At 48.2% G+C, this 23001-nt stretch overlaps 2 protein-coding genes across 2 annotated transcripts in view; one reads left to right on the forward strand and one right to left on the reverse strand.

The window, feature by feature from the left end:
- Positions 1-23001, forward strand: part of SPDYA (speedy/RINGO cell cycle regulator family member A) — a 702161-nt gene that overhangs the window by 339982 nt on the left and 339178 nt on the right. Inside the window, exon 3 of the mRNA XM_085610373.1 lies at positions 1491-1549. Coding sequence (XP_085466499.1) covers positions 1491-1549 — 59 coding nt within the window. The remainder of the gene's footprint in view (positions 1-1490; positions 1550-23001) is intronic.
- Positions 1-23001, reverse strand: part of LOC146816526 (uncharacterized) — a 237813-nt gene that overhangs the window by 210827 nt on the left and 3985 nt on the right. The window lies entirely within an intron of this gene.

A 23001-nucleotide genomic window follows, 5' to 3' on the forward strand; every position in this document is an offset into this window, starting at 1 on the left:
GAATAGAAGATATGCATTACAGTAATCCTTACTAGGCTCTCTTAGGAGAGATAGTATTTTGCTTTGCCAATTGTCACTATGAATGCATTTATATTTTTATGACTGTATGCCAGTTATTTGTCTTGTGAAAAGCTTACGCTTAGTAGAATGGGTTTCAGTTGATTATGGTGACAAGTCAATGAAAAAGGGCTGTATGTCTGATTGTTTATAATGACAAGTTACTATAAAGGCAGTAAGCCTGGTGTATTGATTATGAATAACATAAGTTAAAGTCAATAGGCATTTAACGGTGGATTGATGTTACTCTGAATTAAAGCCTACACATAGTTTTTTTGTTACATGGAGTTTCATAGATTATTTTAGTTGGCAAGGGTTTTGGTGCTAGTTATCCCTTCTGACAAACCATGGGTATATTTGTACTTTTTTGTTTGGAATGAAATAAAAATGTTCATAAATTGTGCATTTGTTTAATGTAGACTTTTTCTATATTTTGTGTATTCTTTTGAGGTTCAAATCACAGAAACCACTTAGGCGAGAGGCACCAACTTCCAGTAAAGATTCAGTGTGGGTCCACAAAAGTAAAAAGGTTACGAGCCACTGGATTTAGGCATATTTGGGAAATTCCATTTCAAGATGATGCAAAAGCACTTCCAGGTCAACATGGGACGTGATCTCTATCAAGTCTATAATTTAAGGCAAATGCTTTGTATCTCCCTTGCACTGCATTGTTTGGGAATACTTTGAATTTGCTGTGATTCACCACCCTTTTCTATTTAATTCCCCTATTTCTTATTGTATCTATCATTTTTTGTTTATATTTTTGCCTATGTTTGATTGTGTTTTTCTCTGACTGTTTTTTGTGCCCAGTGCTTCTTTTTTTCCCATTTGCCCAACAGCCTTTTTTCCTGCTGTCTGTTTGTATTCCTACCCATTTTTTATCCCAACGATTGGGAAGGACAGCCCCAATCATTCTTCCCTCAAGAAAGAGCCTAAGGAAAGAAAGGAGTAACATCTACTGACAGTTTAAACACATTTTTTATCGTTTTTTATATTTTAAATTAACTTAGTTTAAAAAGGTATACTGAGATATATTTCTTCGTGTTGAAGAAGTTATCCAGAATGTGTATTACAGTTATTCTAAAAATGTATATATTTGAATTTAATGAAGATACCATGAGAGAGGACTAGTGTTACTGGTAATTAACTTTTTCTTACGCCATATTAACTGACAAATCATGGACGGTGCTTGGAGATGTGCATGTCTTTTCACAAACATACGCATGTGCATCATCTCATATCTCTGCAATTTTGGAAACATTTATATTATTTGCCCTCATTTGCTTTATTTCACCATGCTGTGAAATGTTCCTTTATGTCAGCGATTTACAATGTTGTCATAGTAACTGTTGCTTAGATGACTAGTTTAAAATTTCTAAAAGCTATATGCATAATTCTTTTCTGGCTTTCTTGTTTTATTTTACTTTGTTCAGATGATGATTTAATTCAAGACTTTTTATGGATGGACTGCTGCTGTAAAGTTGGTGACAAGGTAATACTTAAACTCATCCTATTTGATTCCCAGATTTAGATTATTTTATAGCCTTTTCCTCTGACTTCCTTCGTCTCCAATTTAGAACAAAATAAGAATACATATATAGGCTACCTGCGAAGACAAACTATAATTTTTTCAGATTTTTTAAATTTTGTACCCTCATATCTATGAAAATATATCTTTTACTGTAAATACTCTATTGAGACCTGCCTAGAAAAATTGCGATATCGTCTACATATAACAGAATTTTCTTAGCACCTGGTATGTTGGGACTCAGTTTTATCAACTCATCTGCAGTTCAGTAAAAAACAAATAAGAGGAAGGAGTCCTTCATCTCATACAAATCCACTCACCTGTTTACCATTCAAACTAGTCCTACTTGAGATACCTGATAAAGAGTTGACATTGACCTAATTGGTTGCAAATTTCACAGCCTTCAGAATCTTCCTCAGATATATGTCCAATTCACCAAGTTTAAGGCTTCTTCTGCATCTAAAACTAAACTGCTAATTGTTCATTCTCAAATCTGCGTAATTTGTCAGTTCCCAGAAATAAAGAGTGTTAGCAGCTAACATTCTTCCTGGATTAATTAATGTGTGTGATTAGATTTCATTAATGTGGTCATCTCACCGTCCAACCTGTCATATAAATTGTCATGATAATTTTCTAATCAGTTGTTAATTATGTGGCTATGGAGGCTGAGCTTCAGGTGCGGAACGCTACGTCACCCCGCATAGTACCACTTCCGGTCCCCACTGGCCCCACCCACCTCATCCGTAGGGAGAAGGCAGGATGGCGATAGCACGATTGGTCAATGCTGTCGGTACAGTGCGGCATTGCAGACCATCAAGTGGAAGTAACGACAATCCGGGGGCCCAGAGGGAAAGTCTCTGCTCCGAAGCAAAGGCACTAGCTTTCCCCCATCGCAAAAAAGAGTATTAAAGGCTGTAACGTAAGGCTGCTGGTGAGTCCATACTTGAATGCTTGACCTGGGCGTTTAAGCTGCTGTTGTACTTAGGCCACGGCGTGGAGAAAGGGGGAGAGGGGTTGACTGGCGATGGCAGTGTGCTCTTCACAAGTGAGACGCCTTTTTTATAAGGTCCACCAGAACATTAGAATGAGGCCTAGACATTAATGTACTAATTGCGGATGCTTAGTGAGCATGGGAGTGATGCTAAGTCAGCAAGATTTAACCAAAGCCCCCAGGGGTGAGGATTAATTTACGAGGACCTCCTGTACCTTAACATCGTTCGGAGAGGCTGCAGTTCGCTTATGCCACAAAAGTGTCTGAAAACAAGAGCAAGGAGCTTGAGGAACGGGAACCCGCAGCAGGCAGCCACCTCCATGTCTGCCTCGAGTTTCCTTTCATCACAGCGATTTCTGCGGGGAAGCTTGGAGACAGTTGCTCCCCCATTAAACATGTCTGCTATTGGGCCAGGTACGGACTTGGTCTAACGGCCGTCGCTGACCATTGAGAAAGATGGGCCCCTGATAATAACAACAATAGGGAAGTCGGAAGTGCATGTACTGCCCCTCGCAAAATAAAGAAGAGCCGGTACTCAGTACTGGACAGTACTGGCCCATTTAAAGCACTGGTGGTAACGATGCCCCTAGAGCAGGGGTTGGTGATGAAGATACTGAAGAAGCTTGTGTTAACTTGGCCGCTCAGGAGGTGGATGGGTCAGATGGTTCGCAGGACCCTGTAGAGGAGTGTATAGGTGTTACCGGCCTGACCAAGGTAGTCAGGCTTCCAATAACGCGGATAACAGCAGTACAATATACAGGGATCTATGCCCAAAAACTGGGGGCTCAATAAATCAGTTTTTTTTTTTAACATACTTTATTAGTGACCTTCATATCAAAGCCAATGCAAAGAAAATTACAAATAGGCAGTCTTTTTGTACTTATAATGGATACAACACATACAATTAATAATTCAGGTGTTAATAGTAAAAGACCCAGTCTCAAAGATAGTTGCGGAGGGCGAGTCGAACATTGTCTTGGCAGACGCTTCCCTGGGCCAGGCTGGAACCCCAGAAATGGGTACTTGGCTTGCCAAAACTATTTCAGAACAAAAGATTGGTGCTGACCCTCAGGCAAGTGCTGTCCCGAGATTCAGAGAAAATGGTACTGCAGAGAAAGGTTTATCGTCAGGCCGTACGACTTCGACATCTAGCTCAGTTAATAGACAAGCAGTGAAGTTCACTCTACAAACCGTGGTTGATCAGGATATTGGGGTAGCTGCATCGAGCTCTGTGATACTGTTGCTGAAAGAAGTTCTGGGAGAAGTTAAAGGTTTACAGTCCCAGCACGCTGAACTTGCAAATGAAATGAAGCACATTGAGGAGCAATTGACTCAGTTCGCAGATCGCTGCGTGGAACTTGAGCAATGGGTATCAAACCGTGAGGATAAACTAGATGCAACTTCTTCATTGAGCGCAAGATTGGATCAAGAGATTAGGTTCTTGCGCGAAAAGCAGGAATACTTGGAAAATCATTCAAGGCCATCCAATTTGAGGCTTGTTAGGGTGCTCAAAGGGAAAGAGAAAACTGGTGGCATGGGAGCTTTGGTAGACTCGTTGGGCCCGATTCACAGAACTAATTTAAGACAAAATCCTAAACGTACTACCATTTTGGTATTCACAGAAGGCACTTACTCATTTTGGTATTCACAGAAGGCACTTACTCATTTCGTTATTCACAGAAGTTAGGAGTCCTAACTTTAGGACACCTAAATGCCTTCTGTGAACACCCAAAGTCTTAAAGTTAGGATTTTTCTCAGTTTAGGAGTAGTAAAGTTAGGACTCCTAACTTTACCACTCCCTAACTGAGAAAAATCCTAACTTTAAGACTTTGGGTGTTCACAGAAGGCATTTAGGAGTTCTAAAGTTAAGACTCCTAACTTCTGTGAATACCGAAATGAGTAAGTGCCTTCTGTGAATACCAAAATGGTAGTAAGTTTAGGATTTTGTCTTAAGTTAGTTCTGTGAATCCGGCCCAAGAATACAATCTCATGTCCTACCTGAGGCCCTGCAGGATCTCACCATAATGCAGGCCCAAGGGGACCTTTCCAGAACCCACAGAATGCTAATCATCCCCACACCATTCTGATCAATTTTGCAGATTACAGGGTGAAAGAGAGAGTTCTAGACAAAGCTATAAGGGTAAGAACTTTTATTTGGTGCAAAGTCAATTCACTTTTAGGATTTTTTCCGTTATGATGTTCGCCACTGTTTGAAGATGCAGAGAGTTTAAGAATATGATTGTATCATTTCAATCTGCAGGCGCCCAAGCATCTTTGAAACAAATGGCCAAACATAAAGTGTTGTTGAATGGGACGTTTTCATGTCTTTTCCCAGATGAGTGAGGCCCAATCATTTCTTGCAGAGATTAAATGGGGGGGGGGGGGCTGCGGACTGATGTGGTGGATTTAAGGGAATTACTTTGTATGCAACAGTTGTTGAGTCCTGTCCTTATAAGCTATTGAGATTTGATTGATGGTCAAGTGGAAGACAGAGGAGAGGGGGTGTGGGCCAGAAGAAGCAACATTGTGTCGTGGTGCTGGTTCCCCTTAACACATGTTCTTAGGCCTGCCATTGCAGGAAGTGTGCTGTTTTAAACTGCCAATTCAAACTAGAAAAATAAGCCCCCTTGCTAGGTCTGCAACTTCCTTTTTAATATGTGTAATCACCCTTAAGGTAGACTCTAAACTGCCCATAAGGCAGGGTGCTGTGTCTTTACAAAGCTGTACATGTACTTTTAAGTTTAACATGTCCTGGTAGTGAAAATCTCACAAATTTGATTTTCACTTCTGTGCAGCGTACCTTTCCCATAGGATAACATTGGATTACTATATTACATTTATTAAGTGGTAACCTTTAGTTGGAAGCAGGTAGAAATATCCTGTTTGGTGTTTCATTCATTGTAATTTGAAATCCTCTTTGATGGTAAAGTTGGAGTTTTAAGTCACAATTTTGAAAATGCCACTTTCAGAAAGTCCTAACCATTTGGTGCCTGCAGCCTGTTCCCTGGGTCACATGAGTAGGTGGAGTTATCAGTTGGCCTTTGTGTAATCCCCCTAGAAAGTTACACAATAACGGGACAGGCTGATGGCCGAATGGGCTATCCTAACAGGATGGAGGGGTGGAGCTGTGCACAGAACCATTTGCACTTCAAAGAAGCTGCCTCAGCTCACACACAAAAAACTTCACACTTCCTGGGACCAGGGAGGGAGGATATTCACAACACTTCTGTGGGGGGCAGAGGCTACATGAGTTTCTCCTACTGCAAAACTGCAACCAGGTATAAAATTAGGAGACCCCATACCCACTCTTTAGTTCACTTCTGGGCCTGCTGTGGACTGTCAGAGGACTGTCCTGCTGCCTGTGGCCTGCTGTGTACTTAGAAAGACTGCCCTGCTGCGCCAACAGGACTGCCCTGCTGCCTGAGGCATGCCCTGTGCCTTGAGAGGAGTGTCCTGCTGCTTGAGACCTGCTTCCCTTCTTGAATCCAGGACTTCCAGAGTGACTCTAAGGGCTAGTTGGCTGATTCCCTTCTTGAATCCAGGACTTCCAGAGTGACTCTAAGGGCTAGTTGGCTGACTCCCTGATCAGAACTTCATGGAAAGAGAAGGGTCCAAACCTCTTGAATCTGAACCTGGACCCTGCTTGACCCTTCAAGTGGTGCCCCTCCAGCCCTGGACCCTTGAAGGAGATGCCAAAGTTGTCCAAATAGTTCAAATCCAAAGCTTGGAAATTTGAAACTTTTCAGCCGAAAAGTGCCCAGAGAACAGAGGAGACTGGGACCTACCTTCTCACTGATCTGCTAAGGTGCATCGCCACTTGGCCTTACTTTGCGGCAGCATTCTTTTCCACAGGAGCAAATCCTGTTCAGCTGCTCCTCGCAGAAGGGGTATCTGTTCTTGTAGAGCCCTCAACGACTACAGCCTGCAGCTTCGTCCCACTGGAGGTTTTCAACTTCCAAAAAAGAGACTAAGTCTAAACGTAGAAATCTTCACTGAGGCATCATCCAGTGGCTTCCTGACAACAATGCCGCTTCCTCGGACACCACAAGCTGCTTTGCCCACCGAACTATACCTTCTCAGATTATTTTTTTTTACAAAAATTCTTCTAAGTCTGAAGGTAAGCAGAGACCATGTCCAATCCACTTTGTGTATCTGAAACGCGCCTTATCACAGTCGGCCATAACTTTCGAATTTGCCTCGGTCTTGCCCGACTAGATGGCCAAAGTACCCGAGGGTTAAACACAGGTTAATTTAGTGACTTTTTGTGGTTTACCCTGACAAAGAGTGTGGCTGTTGCTTGAGTACAGTTTCACCCACTCAACCAACAACACAACTTCTCACAATAGGCCATACCATACCATACACTTACAGGCCATACTATACAATGACAGGCCATGTCAAACCATATCATACCTTACCATACTATACAATTCTCAGCAGTGGTGTTGATGTACTAAAAAGCAAAAAAATATTGACAAAGCCAAATGAACTTTGCATAGGTAAGACCTATTAGCGTTGTCAATGCTTTTTGATCAAGGAGTACTTGTGCTCTTTTTAGGGCGCGCATGCGCTATCTGAAGGAAACACGTAAGTTAGATTCCTCACCTTAGAATATCCCCAGGCGTCAGACTGGATCCGGAAGATTTTTCGTCAGCAATACCCCTTGCGCGTCGTTAGGCGTAGTCTGCGGCTCCGCATCCGTCGTCTGCATCGTGCGCCGGGATGACGTCGTCTGAGTACCCAGACGCCGCCCTCGCGCGCTGACGTCAGTTCTTCTTTTTTCCGCGCCAGTAAGCGCAGATCCGGGAGAGCTACCCCTTTAGTCAATTTTTGACTAACTTTTTTGACTCTTTTTTTTGGTCAATTCTCGACTCTGGTGCCGGTAGGATGCCTGGTTTCAAGGCCTGTGACGACTGTCACCGACTGATGTCGGTGACCGATCATCACCGCCGGTGCCTGTACTGCTTGGGCCTCAACCACGACGTGGCGTCGTGCTCCGATTGTATGGCCCTGACCTCGAAAGCTAGGAGGAAGCGGTCCCGCAAGCTTCTCGAGCTTCGCCACTCGGCTCTGCGTCGCTCTCGATCCCGGTCCAGGAGGAGGTCCAAGGATTGGTCGCGAAGCCGCACTCGACATCGTCACTCGTCTGGCTCGAAGTCTTCGGGTAAGTCGAGGCATTCCAAGAAGTCCAAGAAGTGACACCGCTCTTAGGACTCCCCTCGCCAGTCGCGCGACTCGGCCGAGGGTCCGGGTGGTTCCACCCCCGCGGCTCCGCAGGAGCCTCGCAAGTCCCCATACCCGACGGTCCCTGGGACTGACGCGACGCCGTCGGAGGTCAGTGCCTTCCTCTCGGCCATGAGGAGCATGGCCCCGCCGTCGACGCCCGCTGGCGCGCCTTCGGGTCCCGCGGACTCGACTGGGCGAACTCGCATGCCGGCAGCTCCAGCCCCTGCGCCGTTGGAGGCTCCGGCCCCGACGCCGCAGGTCCCCGAGGGGCCCGAGCCTGGGCCCCCGTCGACGCCGGTCGACCTCGTTACGCCTCCTCCGCCAACACCGATACCACCCCCGACGCCGGCTCCGGTCGACGTCGATCCCCAGTTCAGCCCCTGTCCGGTCCCGACGCCGATGCGGCACCGCCCAACGCCGCATCCGACGCCGCTAGAGACACATATTGTCTATCGACCGGCTCCGATCATTCCTCCTGTTTACCAGGAATCGGATGACGGGGGCGACTGGGAGGGGTCTGATGACCCTATGGCCCTTCAGAGCCAACTTGCACAGGACTGGGCAGATGAACTGGGGGAGGCCAGTGGGTTGGATACCTCTCCGGACACTGGATTCATCTCTCCTCCGACTGTGGCTTCGGAGGAGGGTGCAGCTTTTTCTGTGGTGCTGCGCAAGGCGGCCGAAGCCCTTGGGCTTGAGCTGTCTGCTGTGGCTGTGAGGACTAACATCCTCACTGAGGTGCTTCAGTCTGCCTGCTCCACTGAGCCTCTGCTGCCATTCAATGAGGCCCTCACTGACGTTCTGCTGGGCACCTGGTCCAAGCCCTCCACAGTCCCTCCTGTGGATAGGAACATTGCCAGGCGCCACCGCCCTGCTCCGGGCGACCCCAGTTTTCTGTCCCAACACCCCACCCCCGAGAGTCTGGTTATCCAGGCCTCTACCTCCCAATCCTCCTTCCCGTCCGCTCCTCCGGACCGGGATTCCAAGAGACTGGAACAGTTTGGTAAGAAGCTGTTCTCCTCGCTCAGTTTGGGCCTGCGGTATTTGAACACCGCCTGTCTCTTGTGTGAGAAGTTGGCCTGATGTATGATGTCACTAGTTCTAGTGTACACCTTATATCAGTCCAAACAACCCTTATGGTGATTGGTTGTAAAGTCAACCTTATAGACCAGCTATCCTAGTGGTAGCATGGACAAGAGCAGTCTTAGGCTAAACTCTGAATGGCATGTGAAGCCAGCTGTGATACCATATATAATCCCTTGAATACCAAATGAAAGGACACCACAACAGATATATATATATAAAATAAAGTGTATTTATTCTAGTCAAACCCTCCGCACTCTTTATGAGATTAGAGGTATGTACAACACAGTCTTAGTTAAGCATACATTAAGTCACACAGGTAAGTAATACAGTTAGGCCCTAGGGGCCACGCAAACCATATACTAAAGAAGTGGTATGAGGACCACTGTCGCTGAAATAGGATAGGCCTAGGCCTAGGGAATCACTGGGGCTACACTGTACTAGCAACAGTTAGGAAGTGGGAGGCCCACGGGATTCAGGTGCAGAGTGGAAACACTCACGCGTAATGCGTAAAAGTCGATAGAATTACTAGCAGTTAGAAATTAACAGTTTAAGGACACTTCTGAAGCAGCTAGAGAGTCGAGACTCGGAAACTAGACCCTAGGATAGTCAATACCCTTGTGAGCACCGAAGTACCCAAGTTACCTAGCCCACGGACTGCGGATGCATAGGTGTGAACTTGCGTCGGGTTTCGTCGTGGACTTCTATGGATGCCTGAAGGAAAGTTGCTGACAGGCAGTCAGTGAAGAGTGTCCGGTGGATCCCAAGGCTGGGATCAAGAAGAGAGGATACCTGCAAGCAGAAGGGACAGAGTCAAGGTCACTAGCCAGTGACCACATGGAACCAGGAAGGAACCAGGCGATGTCGTGGAGATTGCAGGTGAAGGTGAAGCTTGTCGCTGCAGCCACGGGGACCAGGAAATGTCGGACGACCAGGACCAGGAGGCGAGCTGTCCCACGAAGGCTCTTGCTGTCGGCGGCGTCGAAGTTGAACTAGGACTCACCAAGCCTTGGCAAGCGGAACCCACGAAGAACGGAGGACTTGCTTCTGGTGCAGACCAGGGAGGTCTGGGGTGCTTCTCTTTTGCAAGGAAGCGGGAGCCAGTCTGGAGGAGCCAAACCAGCAGTGAAGATTTCTGGATGCGTCGTCACAAAGGCCACTAGCCAACTGGCAAGCAACCGGACAGGCGCGGCAAGCAGGAAAATGCAGAAGGGCCCCACGCAGGACTCGTGGAGTGTGGGGGGCTGATCTTCGGTGCAGATGGTGCTTGGGGTTGGGGCTTCTCAATCCCCGGTGCACAACTTCGAGGGTGCCTCAGAAGCTGCGCTGGAAGATACTAGCCACTTTTCCCAGGTAGCCGGTCCCACGTCTCTCGTTGCCTCCACGGATCTCAGCTCGGCTGTGGATGTGGATCAAGGTCGGAGAAGTCTGGAAGTCAAGGCTCTGGTCGGGCTCTGCAGTCAGTCCCTCGTAGAACTTCAGCAAAGCAAAGGGTAGTCTCTTGATGGTGCCTGTTTGCACAGGGTAGCCACTCCTTGGCCACAAGGGAGATTCTTCAGTCTTCTTCTTTCGTCGAATGTCGAAGGTCCAGAGTTTCTGTTCAAGTTGCAGGTTCAGGATAATCTAATCTCCTGGGGCCCAGCTACCACTCTTATCCAAATCTGGGGGGCTGGGTTACCTGCTAGGTCACGCCTTATGGGTGGGACCTGGGAGGGGGGTGGTTACACCCCCTTCCCTTTGTCCAGTTTCGCGCCAGGACTGGGGCTGGAGTGCCCCAGCACCGGTTTGAACTGGACTATGCACGGGACACCTTGTGTGCCCCAGGCATGTCTCATTCTTTTCATCCCTCCCTGCCCCAATACACTAAGGCCTGTCTGGGGTGGTGCTCGCACCTCCCAAGGCAGGAAACCTATTGTCCAAGCCTCCCTTGCCGGGATCACTCCCAGCAGCAGGAGGTCAGACTCGTGTCTGTGGCAGCAGCATCCATTTTGTGATGCTGGGGCTCTGGTTAACTTTAACCGGGTAAGTAGGTTACAACATGTCTTCTCCCTCTAGAAGGGAGGGATAATATCCTCATCCCCAGAAATGGGATGGGGGTATTATTCCAAAGTGTTGACACCTTACACGACATTTTTTGATAAAGCCAAACCATAGTTACCATAACCGTTTAAGATTATAAGGCACTTTAAGAGTATATGGTAGGCTATATCATAGCACAGCTATAAGGACATGGTTCCGAAAGCTGCAGACAGGCTCAGCTCATGCTAGAGCACCATCTCACATGTTACCAAGCACTCTGCCTCCAGGATTGTTAAGGCCTGCCATAGGAGTGCCTGATAGGTACACATGTGTCTATATGTAAGTTAGGTATAGGAATACTACACCTAAGCAAGGGGTGATTACACGACCTTGCCCCAGCTGAGTGATCAGCCAGTTGTGTCATAATGGAAGGCCAGGCCAGGGGTGGCATAATACATGCTGCAGCCCCTGGTAGGCCTAGGGTACACCTATGCCCTGGGTACCTAGGGTACACTGTACAGGGCCCAATAAGGTGACCCTATCCAAATGGGTTATGCACCTAAAGTACATAGTATCAATTTAGAGAGAGAACAGCAGGGCTGTGGGTCTGATTAGCAGGCCCACAGCCACATCGAAGTCGAAAACCAGTAAAGCAAAAGCAAAAAGTGGGGGTGAACATAGAAAGCAGAGCCTACTCTCCTACATCTTGGACCGTTATTCCCGCTCTCTGTGGGATGCGGTGGAGGACGTGCTGCCACTGTGCCCGGAGGAGTTCCGGGCACGGCTTTCCTCGGCCCTGGCCGATGGGAGAGATGCGGCGCACCATGTAATCCGATGTGGACTCGACACTACGGATTCGCTGGGTAGGGCGATTTCTACCACGGTGGCGCTTCGACGTCACGCCTGGCTGCGGTCCACGTCTTTTTCAGGGGATGTCCAGAGCACCCTCATGGACATGCCTTTTGATGGCGCTCGCCTTTTTGGTGACAAAGCGGACAGTGCGCTGGCTCGCTTCAAGGACTCCCGGGCTACGGCCACGTCCTTGGGCCTCTCGGCCCCGCGTCCACAACCTTCCGCTTTTTGCTCCTTTCGTGGCCAAGGAAGGGGCACCTCCTCACGTCTGCCTAGCCACCGGCCGCAGAACCAGCCTGCACGCGGTCGTGGACGTGGTTTCCACCGAGGCGGTACCGGATGACGACGCGGTCAGTCCACATCCACCCCGGCAGCATCCGCCTCAAAGCCTTCCTAGTCTGAGCTTTCAGGCCCATTCCACGCCAGTGGGCGGCAGACTTCGCCATCACCTGCTCCACTGGCGTTCCATCACGTCGGACAGGTGGTTGCTGCAAATCGTCCGAAGGGGCTACTCCCTCCCCTTCGAGACGACCCCTCCAGCCATGCCACCGCAGCACCACCGTATCTCGGGGGATCATTTGAATCTTCTCCACGAGGACGTTTCGGCCCTCTTGGCCAAGGGGGCCGTCGAGCGCGTTCCGAGCCCAGAAGTAGGTCGTGGTTGTTATTCCCACTACTTTCTGGTTCCCAAGAAGGGCAAAGGGGGCCTACGCCCTATCTTGGACCTCCGGAACGTCAATGCCTTCCTCCGGAAGGAACGGTTCAAAATGTTGACTTTGGCTCAGGTTCTAGCTGCCCTAGACCCTGGAGACTGGATGGTAGCGTTGGACTTGCAGGACGCATATTTCCACATCCCCGTCCTGCCGGCCCACCGGCGTTACCTGCGGTTCACGGTGGGTCAGGAGCTCTTTCAGTTCACCGTGCTCCCCTTCGGCCTTACCAGTGTCCCTCGGGTGTTCACAAAAGTGATTGCGGTGGTCGCAGCTCATCTGCGCAGATCAGGGGTTTCAGTCTTCCCCTATCTCGACGACTGGTTGTTGAAGGCGGGCTCGCCCCAGGCAGTCGTCTCCCACCTCCAGACTACGGTGGATCTCCTGCATTTGCTGGGGTTTTCCATCAACGTGCCGAAGTCACACCTGAGCCCCTCTCAGAAGCTCCTCTTCATCGGAGCGGTTCTCGATTCGGCGCAGTTCCGGGTCCATCCACCGGAGCAGCGGGTCCGGGATATACAGGCCCTGATTCCCATCTTTCGGCATCTATCCTGGGTTTCGGTCAGGCTAGTGTTGCGGCTTCTGGGGCTGATGGCCTCCTGCATCCTACTAGTGCATCACGCCAGGCGGCGCATGCGCGCTCTGCAGTGGGACCTGAAGTTTCAGTGGGCCCAGCATCACGGCAACCTGTCCGACCATGTCTTGATCTCGGGCACTGCACAGCAGTTGCAGTGGTGGCTCACGGACCGCGATTGGGTCACGGGCAAGAGCCTCTCCCTACCCCTACCGGAGCATGTCGTAGTGACGGATGCGTCCCTCCTGGGATGGGGTGGCCATATGGGAGAGGCGGAGATCAGAGGCCTCTGGTCTCCGGCGGAGTCTCGCCTCCACATCAACTTGTTCGAGCTGCGAGCGGTCCGACTTGCACTGAAAGACTTCCTTTCCTCTGTCCGGGGAAGTGTCGTGCAGGTGTTCACGGGCAACCCCACCGCCATGTGGTATTGCAACAAACAGGGCGGGGTGGGGTCGTGGACCCTTTGTCAGGAGGCTCTGCGCCTCTGGACATGGCTGGAACACCAGGGCATCACCCTGGTGGTTCAACATCTGGCGGGCTCTCTGAACGCCAGAGCAGACGAACTCAGCCGCCGGTGCATGATGGATCACGAATGGCGTCTGAACTCCGAGGTGGCGCAAGGTCTCTTTCGGCAGTGGGGAGAGCCTTGGTTAGATCTATTCGCCACCGTCGAGAACGCGCAATGTCAGCAGTTCTGCACGTTGGAATTTCCAAGGCGGCACTCGCTCGGCGACGCTTTTCGTCGTGAGTGGAGTTGCGGTCTGTTGTACGCCTTTCCGCCTATACCACTTCTGCCCAGAGTGCTGAAGAAGATCAAGCGCGACCGGGCCCAAGTCATCTTGGTGGCTCCGGATTGGGCACGAAGGTACTGGTATCCCGAGCTACTCAGTATGTTGACCGATTCTCCGATACGTCTTCCCCTTCGGGAGGATCTTCTGTCGCAGCAGCAGGGGACGGTCCTCCACCCGAACCGGTCCAGCCTCCACCTCCATGCGTGGAGATTGAGCGGCGGCAGTTGATGTTATTTGACTTGCCTCCTGAAGTCTGTGATATCATTCTGGCAGCCAGGCGTCCCTCCACAAAGACGGTATACGCCTACCGGTGGAACAAATTTGTGGCATGGTGCACAGCAAAGGCAGTGGATCCCCTCTCCCCCCCTCTTTCTGAGGTTCTCCTCTTTCTTCTTTCTTTGGCCCGGCAGGGCTTTGCCCTGGGCACCTTGAAAGGTTATCTTGCTGCTCTCTCTGCCTTCTTACGGCTTCCAGATCAGCCCTCTCTTTTCAAGTCCCCTGTAGTGTCACGCTTTCTTAAAGGCATTACTCACAAGTTCCCTCCTGTCCCTTTCGTAATGCCTCAGTGGGACTTGAATCTTGTCTTGACATTCCTGATGTGCGCTCCCTTTGAGCCTCTTCACAATTTTCCTCTTCGTCTTCTAACTCTTAAGACTGCTTTCCTGGTAGCCATCACCTCGGCTAGACGGGTGAGTGAGCTCCAGGCTCTATCGTCCAAGCCTCCTTTTCTATCTGTTCATCCGGACAAGGTTGTCCTTCGGCCTCGTCCTTCCTTTCTACCGAAAGTGATGACCCCCTTTCATCTTGGGCAATCTGTCACCTTGCCCACCTTCTTTCCGCCTCTGCATCCTTCCAAAGAGGAAGAGCGGCTCCACCGTCTGGACCCAAAACGTGCGCTCTCCTTTTATTTGGACCGCACTAAACAGTTCCGAGTGGACGACCAGCTTTTCGTTGGGCTACGTGGGTGCAAAGAAGGGAAAAGCTGTACACAAACAGACCATCTCCCGGTGGGTTGTTTTGTGTATAAAAATCTGTTATTCCTTGGCAAAAAAGGAACCGCCTGTTGGGCTGCGCGCCCATTCTACTCGGGCCACAGCGGCTACTACTGCTTTGGGACGGGGAGTCCCCTTGCAGGACATCTGTCAGGCGGCAACGTGGGCTTCGCTGCACACGTTTGCCAGGCAATATTGCCTAGACAGCCAAGTCCGGAGGGATGGGTTCTTTGCCCGTTCTGTCCTTCAGGACTTTCTGGTGTGATCTTGGTTCGCAGACCCACCACCGGGGTTGGTATTGCTTGGGTATCTATTTTAAGGTGAGGAATCTAACTAACGTGTTTCTTTCAGATGAACAAGTTACTTACCTTCGGTAACGATGTATCTGTAAGAAACGTTAGTTAAATTCCTCACCGACCCACCCATCCTCCCCGTTCTGCGAACTGGCATCTAGGGTTAAGGCTATCCCTTTCAGGGCCCTAGAATTTTTTGGCACCAGTGTCGGTCTCTTGCATGGCTCTGCGTTCCTGGCGCGGAAGGCTATGTACAAGAACTGACGTCAGCGCGCGAGGGCGGCGTCTGGGTACTCCGTCGACGACATCCCGGCGCACGACGCCGACGACGGACGCGGAGCCGCAGACGACGCCTAGCGACGCGCAAGGGGTATTGCTGACGAAAAATCTTCCTGATCCAGTCTGACGCCTGGGGATATTCTAAGGTGAGGAATCTAACTAACTAATGTTTCTTACAGATACATCGTTACCGAAGGTAAGTAACTTGTTTGTCTGCAAGAACTATTGTAGTCAACAAGCCCACTTTATCTTCACTTGCTACTTAACATTGGCTCCCTCCTCGTCGCTCTTCTCTGCTGCATAGTAAGTCACTCTCACAGCAGATACTTATCCAGTATTGGGGTATCTTTCATAGATTCACATGCCTGAATCATTGTAATGATATTATAGTTTGTCCAAAACAATATTCAACATGTCAAAGGTCACAGTCCAGGTTCAAGCAAACAGACCCCTTAGCAAGACCACTGAATGGCGAGAGCTTTTAAAAATACAAAGCAAAACTGTAAATCAGAAGCCAGCAGTTTTGCGGAATGGGAGATTTGGGCTTTGGTAATTGCTGCATTCTGTGCCTGGAGCTATGCGAAGCATATGGTTTCTTGCCGCAGGGCATGTCAGCAGCCCAGCACTGCACCACCCGGGGAAAATGAACTATATTTCGCCTCCCCACAATCCTCACCAAGCAACAAAAGCGACAGATAAAGGTTAACTTATTGCTGCATGGCACCCCTCTGTTTAAAAGAAACAAACACTGCATTTGTGTGGGAGGGCGGAAGCAACTACGGCCATCAAGCAACCTTTTTAAACAAAAAAAGTTAGCTGAACAACAGTTAAACAAAGTAAGCATAAGGAGACCGCGGTTGGCCGGTGCTCCTCAGTCTTGACCAGAAGAGAAGAAAAAAGTTACACACCTGTAACTACAGATATCCAGTATTGGTATCTTTCATAGGTTTACTTGCCTGAATCATTCCCCGTCGTCGTAGTGGGAGTCCCACGGTACATAAATAACTAAGTAGTACATTTCCATAGCCTATTGTAGCAACCATATACTCTATAGCCAATTAGTCTCCTTTTACAAAAAGAACCAAACTGAAAACCTAACCAATCAGCAGCCAGCACCCTCTAGAACCTTCCCAAGAGAGTCCCTCAGATTTTCACCGCACTTCGTTGTGTAAGGGAGTCTCCCTAAGCTCTGCTCAGTTTCTTCAGCTTTCTCAGATAAGTCTCATTTAGATTTCTTTAAGAAGAATGTCTGATAAAAAAGGATTATTTAGAGCCTGTAAATCCTGTGGGAAGAAGAGTGCATGTGGACGATGCACACAAGGATTGTATTTATTGTCTCTATCCCAGCCACGAAACAAAACAATGTAAGATATGCCGCACCTTCTCAACCAAAACCTTGAGGTATAGGGAAAGCAGACTTCTAATATGGCTAAAAAAGAAGCAGTCTGCTTCCTCTGATGTGGATAGCGACACGTCTTCTATGTCACACAAGAGGCCCAGGTCGCCTGAGGGTCAACCTGAAGAGAGAAGGAAGCATTCTAAAGTCTCTCATTTGACCAAGGAACAGGAGAAACAACCCAAGGTCTCCTCAGAGATTGGATACCCTCAGTCTCCAGGAATGTCCAAGAAAAAAACAGTCATCTAGCCATTCCAAAGGTAAAACTGGCCACAAATCATCTTCGGCGTCAAGTTCACCGCAGATGCCGGTGTACTTCAAAGACGACTACTGTGACTCTCTCGTCGTCGAACGCGTTAACCACTTCGACGGCAAGTATATAAGGATTCATACCGTTGACGTTGCCTTTATCGTCGACGAGTACACTGTTACGAGAGTGAAGGCCTCATCGTCGACAAGCATGTCGACTAAGCCATCGTCGACGAAGACATCGACGATGACACCACCGTCGACAACGAGACAGCCGACGACGGAACCGTCGACGACAATACCATCGTCAAAGACGACACCGTGGTTGACTGAAACTGTTCCATTGATGGCAATCCCATCGGCTGTGGCAATACCGTCGACTATCACTGGTTTACCATTGACGACGTCCCCTTCGATGATGAGAATTTCTCTGTAGACGACGGCACCAACCTAAAAATCCAGTTTGTTTTGCAGGTCTGTCAACCCCGTTCCAGCAATCTGTGCAAAGTCAATTCAGGACATCAAAGATTACTCCGCTACTTCCCAGACATCTTTTGGATGTAGAGGATTCGGATGAGGACGAAGGACAGTTTTGAGTGGCACGTAGTCCTTCGGAGCTGAACGTTCAATAACAAGAGGAGGATGATGACTATGATGATGAAGAGCAGTATTACCAGCATTATCTGGCCCCTCCTGCTCAGTATCAGCAATATGAATATTTTGAGCAGCCTAGGCAGGAGCCTGCACAGTTTCCTCCTGCATTAATTGTAGATCTTCAGAATATGTTGGCAGATTATAAAAGAAGGTTTCCACCTCAAGAAGATAATGTTGTAGCTCCTCCCTCTCTGCAGGTAGCTCCTCAAACACCGCCACCTCTACCTCTTGCCACTCCTGGGTTGTCACCATGTCCCATGACTCCTCTTCCTCCCAGAGAAGACCCTACTACATCTGAGGATGAGCAGGAAGAAGGAGAGATCCCAGACCCTCCTCCAACCACTGATGAGTGGGATGACTACATAGCACCGACGCCATCCCCGCCGCCTGATCATCCTTCAGACTCTCCTCCGGAGGATTCCATAATATTATGGACAGAGCCGTTTACAGATTTCATTTTCCAACAATTGTGCATCAATTGGACTGTTTCCTCTATGATTTTAAAGACCAGACAAGAAACACTGGTAGAACAATACCCATCATTGATCATATTTGGCAGGAAGGAATCAAGGTCATGAAGGCGCCAGCTTCCGTGGTTCCTGTGCTACCAAGGTTGGACAAAAAATATAGAGCCCCTGAGGGCTCTCCTGCGTGTCTAACAAGTCACCCCAAGCCAACACCTATAATTTCTCCACCAGACAAGGAGGGTCGGCACCTTGATTAAAAATTGGAAAAAGATTTTCATCAATGGCGGCAGTCCCAGTTAGGGCTGTTAACGCTTTGGCCATTTTAGCCCATTATGATAGGCAAATGTGGTCCGACATTGGTGAGATGTCATTCCGGAAGATAGTTAAGAGGAGTTTCTTAAAATACTCACAGAAGGAGAAAGAGCAGCGTCAGAAATAATTGACATTGCTATGGACATTGCCACAACTGGTTTCCGGCAGTTAGCTGGTGCTGCCGTTTTAAGGTGACAAGGGTGGTTGAAGGCAACAAATTTCCACCCGGAAGTTCAGACCAAAATCTTGGATATGGCCGATGAAGGCGACAGCCTTTTTGGTAGCCATATTGATGAGGCGCTTACCGCCATTTAAAAAAGATACTGATACTGCTAAGGTGCTTGGAACCCTGCAGTACTGCAAGGTGCCCTTTCGGGGAGCCCGAGGTAGGGGTTTCTCCAATTATAGGGGGACTTACCAGAATTCCTATCAGAGCTACCAGCCGCAATATCGACAAAGGTATTAGCAGCAATCCTACCACCAAGTGACTACAGCTGGTTTCTCCAGGCAAGGCTCCAAATGAAAGCCAGGATCCCAAGGCTGTGACTCCGGCTGCAAGCAGTGATTGCAGAAGGGTACCAGCTGCTTTTCCTTTTCCCCCTGAATGGTACAAAAATCGCCGAACATATCGACCAGTGGCGCGACATCACTTCAGACAAGTGGGTCCTGGATCTCATCTCTTATGGCAACACATTGGAATTATTCAAACACCTCCCAATACCTCTCCCATGGGATCGCACCCCCCTCACCTTCACTTACTCAAAAAAGAAAAAGCAAGTGTCATGCTTCAGAAAGGGGCAATAGAGAAGGTCCCTTTTTCCCAGAGAAGTATAGGCTTCTACTCCCGACTCTTTCTCATTCGCAAAAAGTCGGGAGGTTGGAGGCCTATTCTAGACCTCAGAAAATTGAACAAATTCCTAAAGAGTCAAACATTCAGGATGGTCACACGTTCAGACATCCTACGACGCCTCAACAGTGGCGATTACATGACTTCATTGGATCTTTAGGATGCATACTTCCATGTTCCTCTTCATCCGAAACACAGGAAATTCCTACAGTTCACTGTGGCTGATACCCACTATCAATTCCGAGTCCTTCCATTCGGCCTCAAATCGGCTCCACGGACTTTCACAAAATGTTTTGCTCCAGTGGCAGCAGCCTTGAGAAGCAAAGGTCATCAGGTATTCCCTTACCTCGATGACTAGCTGGTAAAGGCACCCACCATCTTCTCGCCTATTGAAAAATGCAACAGACGATTGCCTCACTCTTTTTCACAAATTGGGTCTCTCAGTCAGTTACCAAAAATCTTCGATCCTCCCGAACCGCATAATGTCATTTCTGGGTGCCAAATTGGACACCATTCAGAACAAAGCTTTTCTTTCCCAGGAAAGACAACAAAGGTTACGAGTATTAGCACTCAAACTGTGCAGGAAAATAGTGCGTTTCTGTGAGAGTGTAGAAATCTCGACTGGGAATGCTCTCTTCGGCATTAGATCTTGTGCCGCTGTCTTGATTGCACATGAGGCCTCTTCAAGAGGAACTGCAACGTCAATTGATTCAAACCACAGGTTCATTCGACGACGTGGTCAACGTCACTCCTCGGATGAAAGAGGCTCTACGGTGGTGGACTCAGACTTCATATATGTTCCAAGGCCAGTCTTTTTTTTTTCCAGTCATCCCAGATTACATAGTAACAGTTGCTTCTATGGAAGCCTGGGAGGACACTTACAGGACTTGCAAGTGCAAGGGAAGTGGTCCTTGGCTCAGTGGCAGATGCACATAAACAGGTTGGAATTGAAAGCCATTTTCCTATCTCTTCAGGCTTTGCTTCCTCGATTACAGGGATCTTCGGTGTTGATCCGGATGGACAACACCGCAAGCATGTTTTATATCAACAAACAAGGAGGCACAAAATCTCTGACTCTGTCACAGGACGCACAGCAGTTGTGGAACTGGCTGACGCTCCACTGAATTTCCTTGACAGCAGAACATGTTCCGGGTCTCCGTAATACCTTAGCGGATACCTTGAGCAGAACGAACGACAGCTGCCACGAATGGGAGCTGGAACAAGAACAGCTGGACAATATATTTGCAATCTGGGGAAAACCAGTGCTGGACCTGTTTGCGACCCAGATCAACTCCAAACGCCGATTCTTCGCAAGCAGATACTCTCTTCCAAACTCACGGGGGAAAGCTCTTTTGTTGCGCTGGTCAGGGATCTATGCATACGCTTTTTCCGCCATTCCTCTGATACCCAGGGTCCTCACGAAGATGAAATGGGAACACTGCCGCATTCTGCTGAAAGCCCCCAGGTGGCCCAGACAACACTGGTACACGGAACATCTCCTTCTGTTGGAATCTCAGCCCATCCGTCTGTTGCCAACACCAACGCTGTTGACCAAGAACAGAGGCCAAGTGCGTCACCTGGAGCCAGCTTCTCTGCAACTGCATGCTTGACTACTGAATTCTTTGAATTTAGAAATTTGAACATTGCGCAAGACTGCAAGGACATTATTGACAAGTATAGAGCTGCAAGCACCAATAAGACTTGTAGGCTTAAGTGGAAGCGTTTTTCTGTATGGTGCAAACGCAAGGAGGTAGAGCCCTTTCTCTTTGCTCCAGAAGAGGTACTACCTTATTTGCTTTCTTTAGCAAAGTCTGGTCTTGCACACTCGTCAGTTAAAGTTCATCTGGCTGCTATATCAAGATACAGACGATCACCACGTACTCCACCTTTATGGTCCTCAAGAGTCGTAAAGTAATTTATGAAAGGACTGTTTAGAGCTTTCCCACCCATCAGAGCTCCACCCCCGGAGTGGCAACTTAATGTGGTGTTATCTCAATTGCTAAAACAGCCATTCGAGCCCATTCACAAGGAAGAATTGAAGTACTTAACCTGGAAAGTCTCCCTTCTTCTAGCACTTACTTCGACAAGAGGGTTAGTGAAATACAGGCTTTTACCATATTCTATCCGTTCTTGCGCTTCACTGATCAAATGGTCATTCTGAGGACAAACCCTAAGTTCATACCAAAAGTTCCTTCGCAATTCCATTTGAATGAGCCAGTCATTCTGAGAACTTTCTTCCCTAACCCTCCCACGCCTGCAGAAAGAGCACTCCCACACTCCAGACCTAAAGAGATGTCTTAAATTTTATTTACAAAGGATTAAAGACATACGGAAATCAGATCAGTTATTCATAGCTTATGGTCAAAGCTGTCAAGGCACTACAGTCTCTAAAGCTACAATAGCCAGGTGGATAGCGAGCGCAATAAAATTTTGCCATGACAAGGCTGGCAAGCCATTATCAAGGACTGTGAGAGCGCACTCCACTTGAAAAAATCTGCAGAGCTGCGACGTGGAAAACAACGCACACGTTTGCGCAGCATTACTGCCTGGAGTCATCACAACGTGCTGACGCATTCTTGGGACAGGCAGTGTTAAGGAACCTATTTTGTTAATGTATGCCTCTTTCAGGAGAGGTTTTATTAGCTGATGTTTTGGGTGCACTATGTTTCTTAAATATATCTATGCATATTTGTTTTTCTCCTTTGCTTGTTAATACTGCAAGTATTCTATGCACTGTTTCATGTTCAAATCATTGATCTATAGATTAATGTTGCATGTTGGATTATTTTAGCACTACCCACCGTCCACAAAGGTGCTTTTTTCTGACAAACATATATATGTATACATTTTATGCATATACATGCATATGTTTAAATTGAAAAAATACCATCAGACTAATAAAGGAAATACTAAAACTATCGCTCAAATAAATAATGACAATTCAAGTGAAGGACTAAATAACAGATTGACTGCGGCTGATGCTGAGCTTTTAAGGGATTTACATCACTTGGAATATGAAGGCACAGAGGACGGCTGTCTGATCAGCCCAACAGAGACTAATTTCTGGACTGTGAAAACACCCGTTAAGCCACAATCTACATTTCAACCTATGGTACCTAGAGATTCGTTGGACATTTTCAATGAATTAATAACGGCAGAGAAAAAAAATTAAGTATCAAACCACAAATTTGCAGCACAAAATGAGCCATCGACAATACGAATACAATCCGCTCATTAAAAAAACTCCCAAGGCAATAACCAGATCATCATTAGAAACTCTGACAAAGGGGGAAATATTGTCATTTGGCCGCTTAAGGATTACATGCAAGAGGCAGCTTTACAATTGAATGATTGCAATTGTTACAGGAAATGTACCATTCAAACAGCTAAGATCTCATGGAGTGAATATTACTCCAAATTGCATGCATGGCGGAGCGCAGGGTTATTAAGTATGGAAGAACTGAGGAGGAGCCAAGATGGCGACCGGGACGGCAGCGTAGATTCCCGGCTCCGTGAACCTCCGCATCCCGCACGGATATCCTGCACGAGATCCTCAGTCTGCGCTATGAGATCGTGTTTGTGAACGAGAGTGGCAACCGTTCGTGTGACTCCAGGGTTTCTGGCTGCCGTACCGCCGGAGAAATCTGCAGTTGAACTTTGCGGCCCGTGCAGCCCCGGAGC

This window comes from Triturus cristatus, chromosome 6 (assembly GCF_964204655.1).
Source record: "Triturus cristatus chromosome 6, aTriCri1.1, whole genome shotgun sequence".
NCBI lineage: Eukaryota > Metazoa > Chordata > Amphibia > Caudata > Salamandridae > Triturus > Triturus cristatus.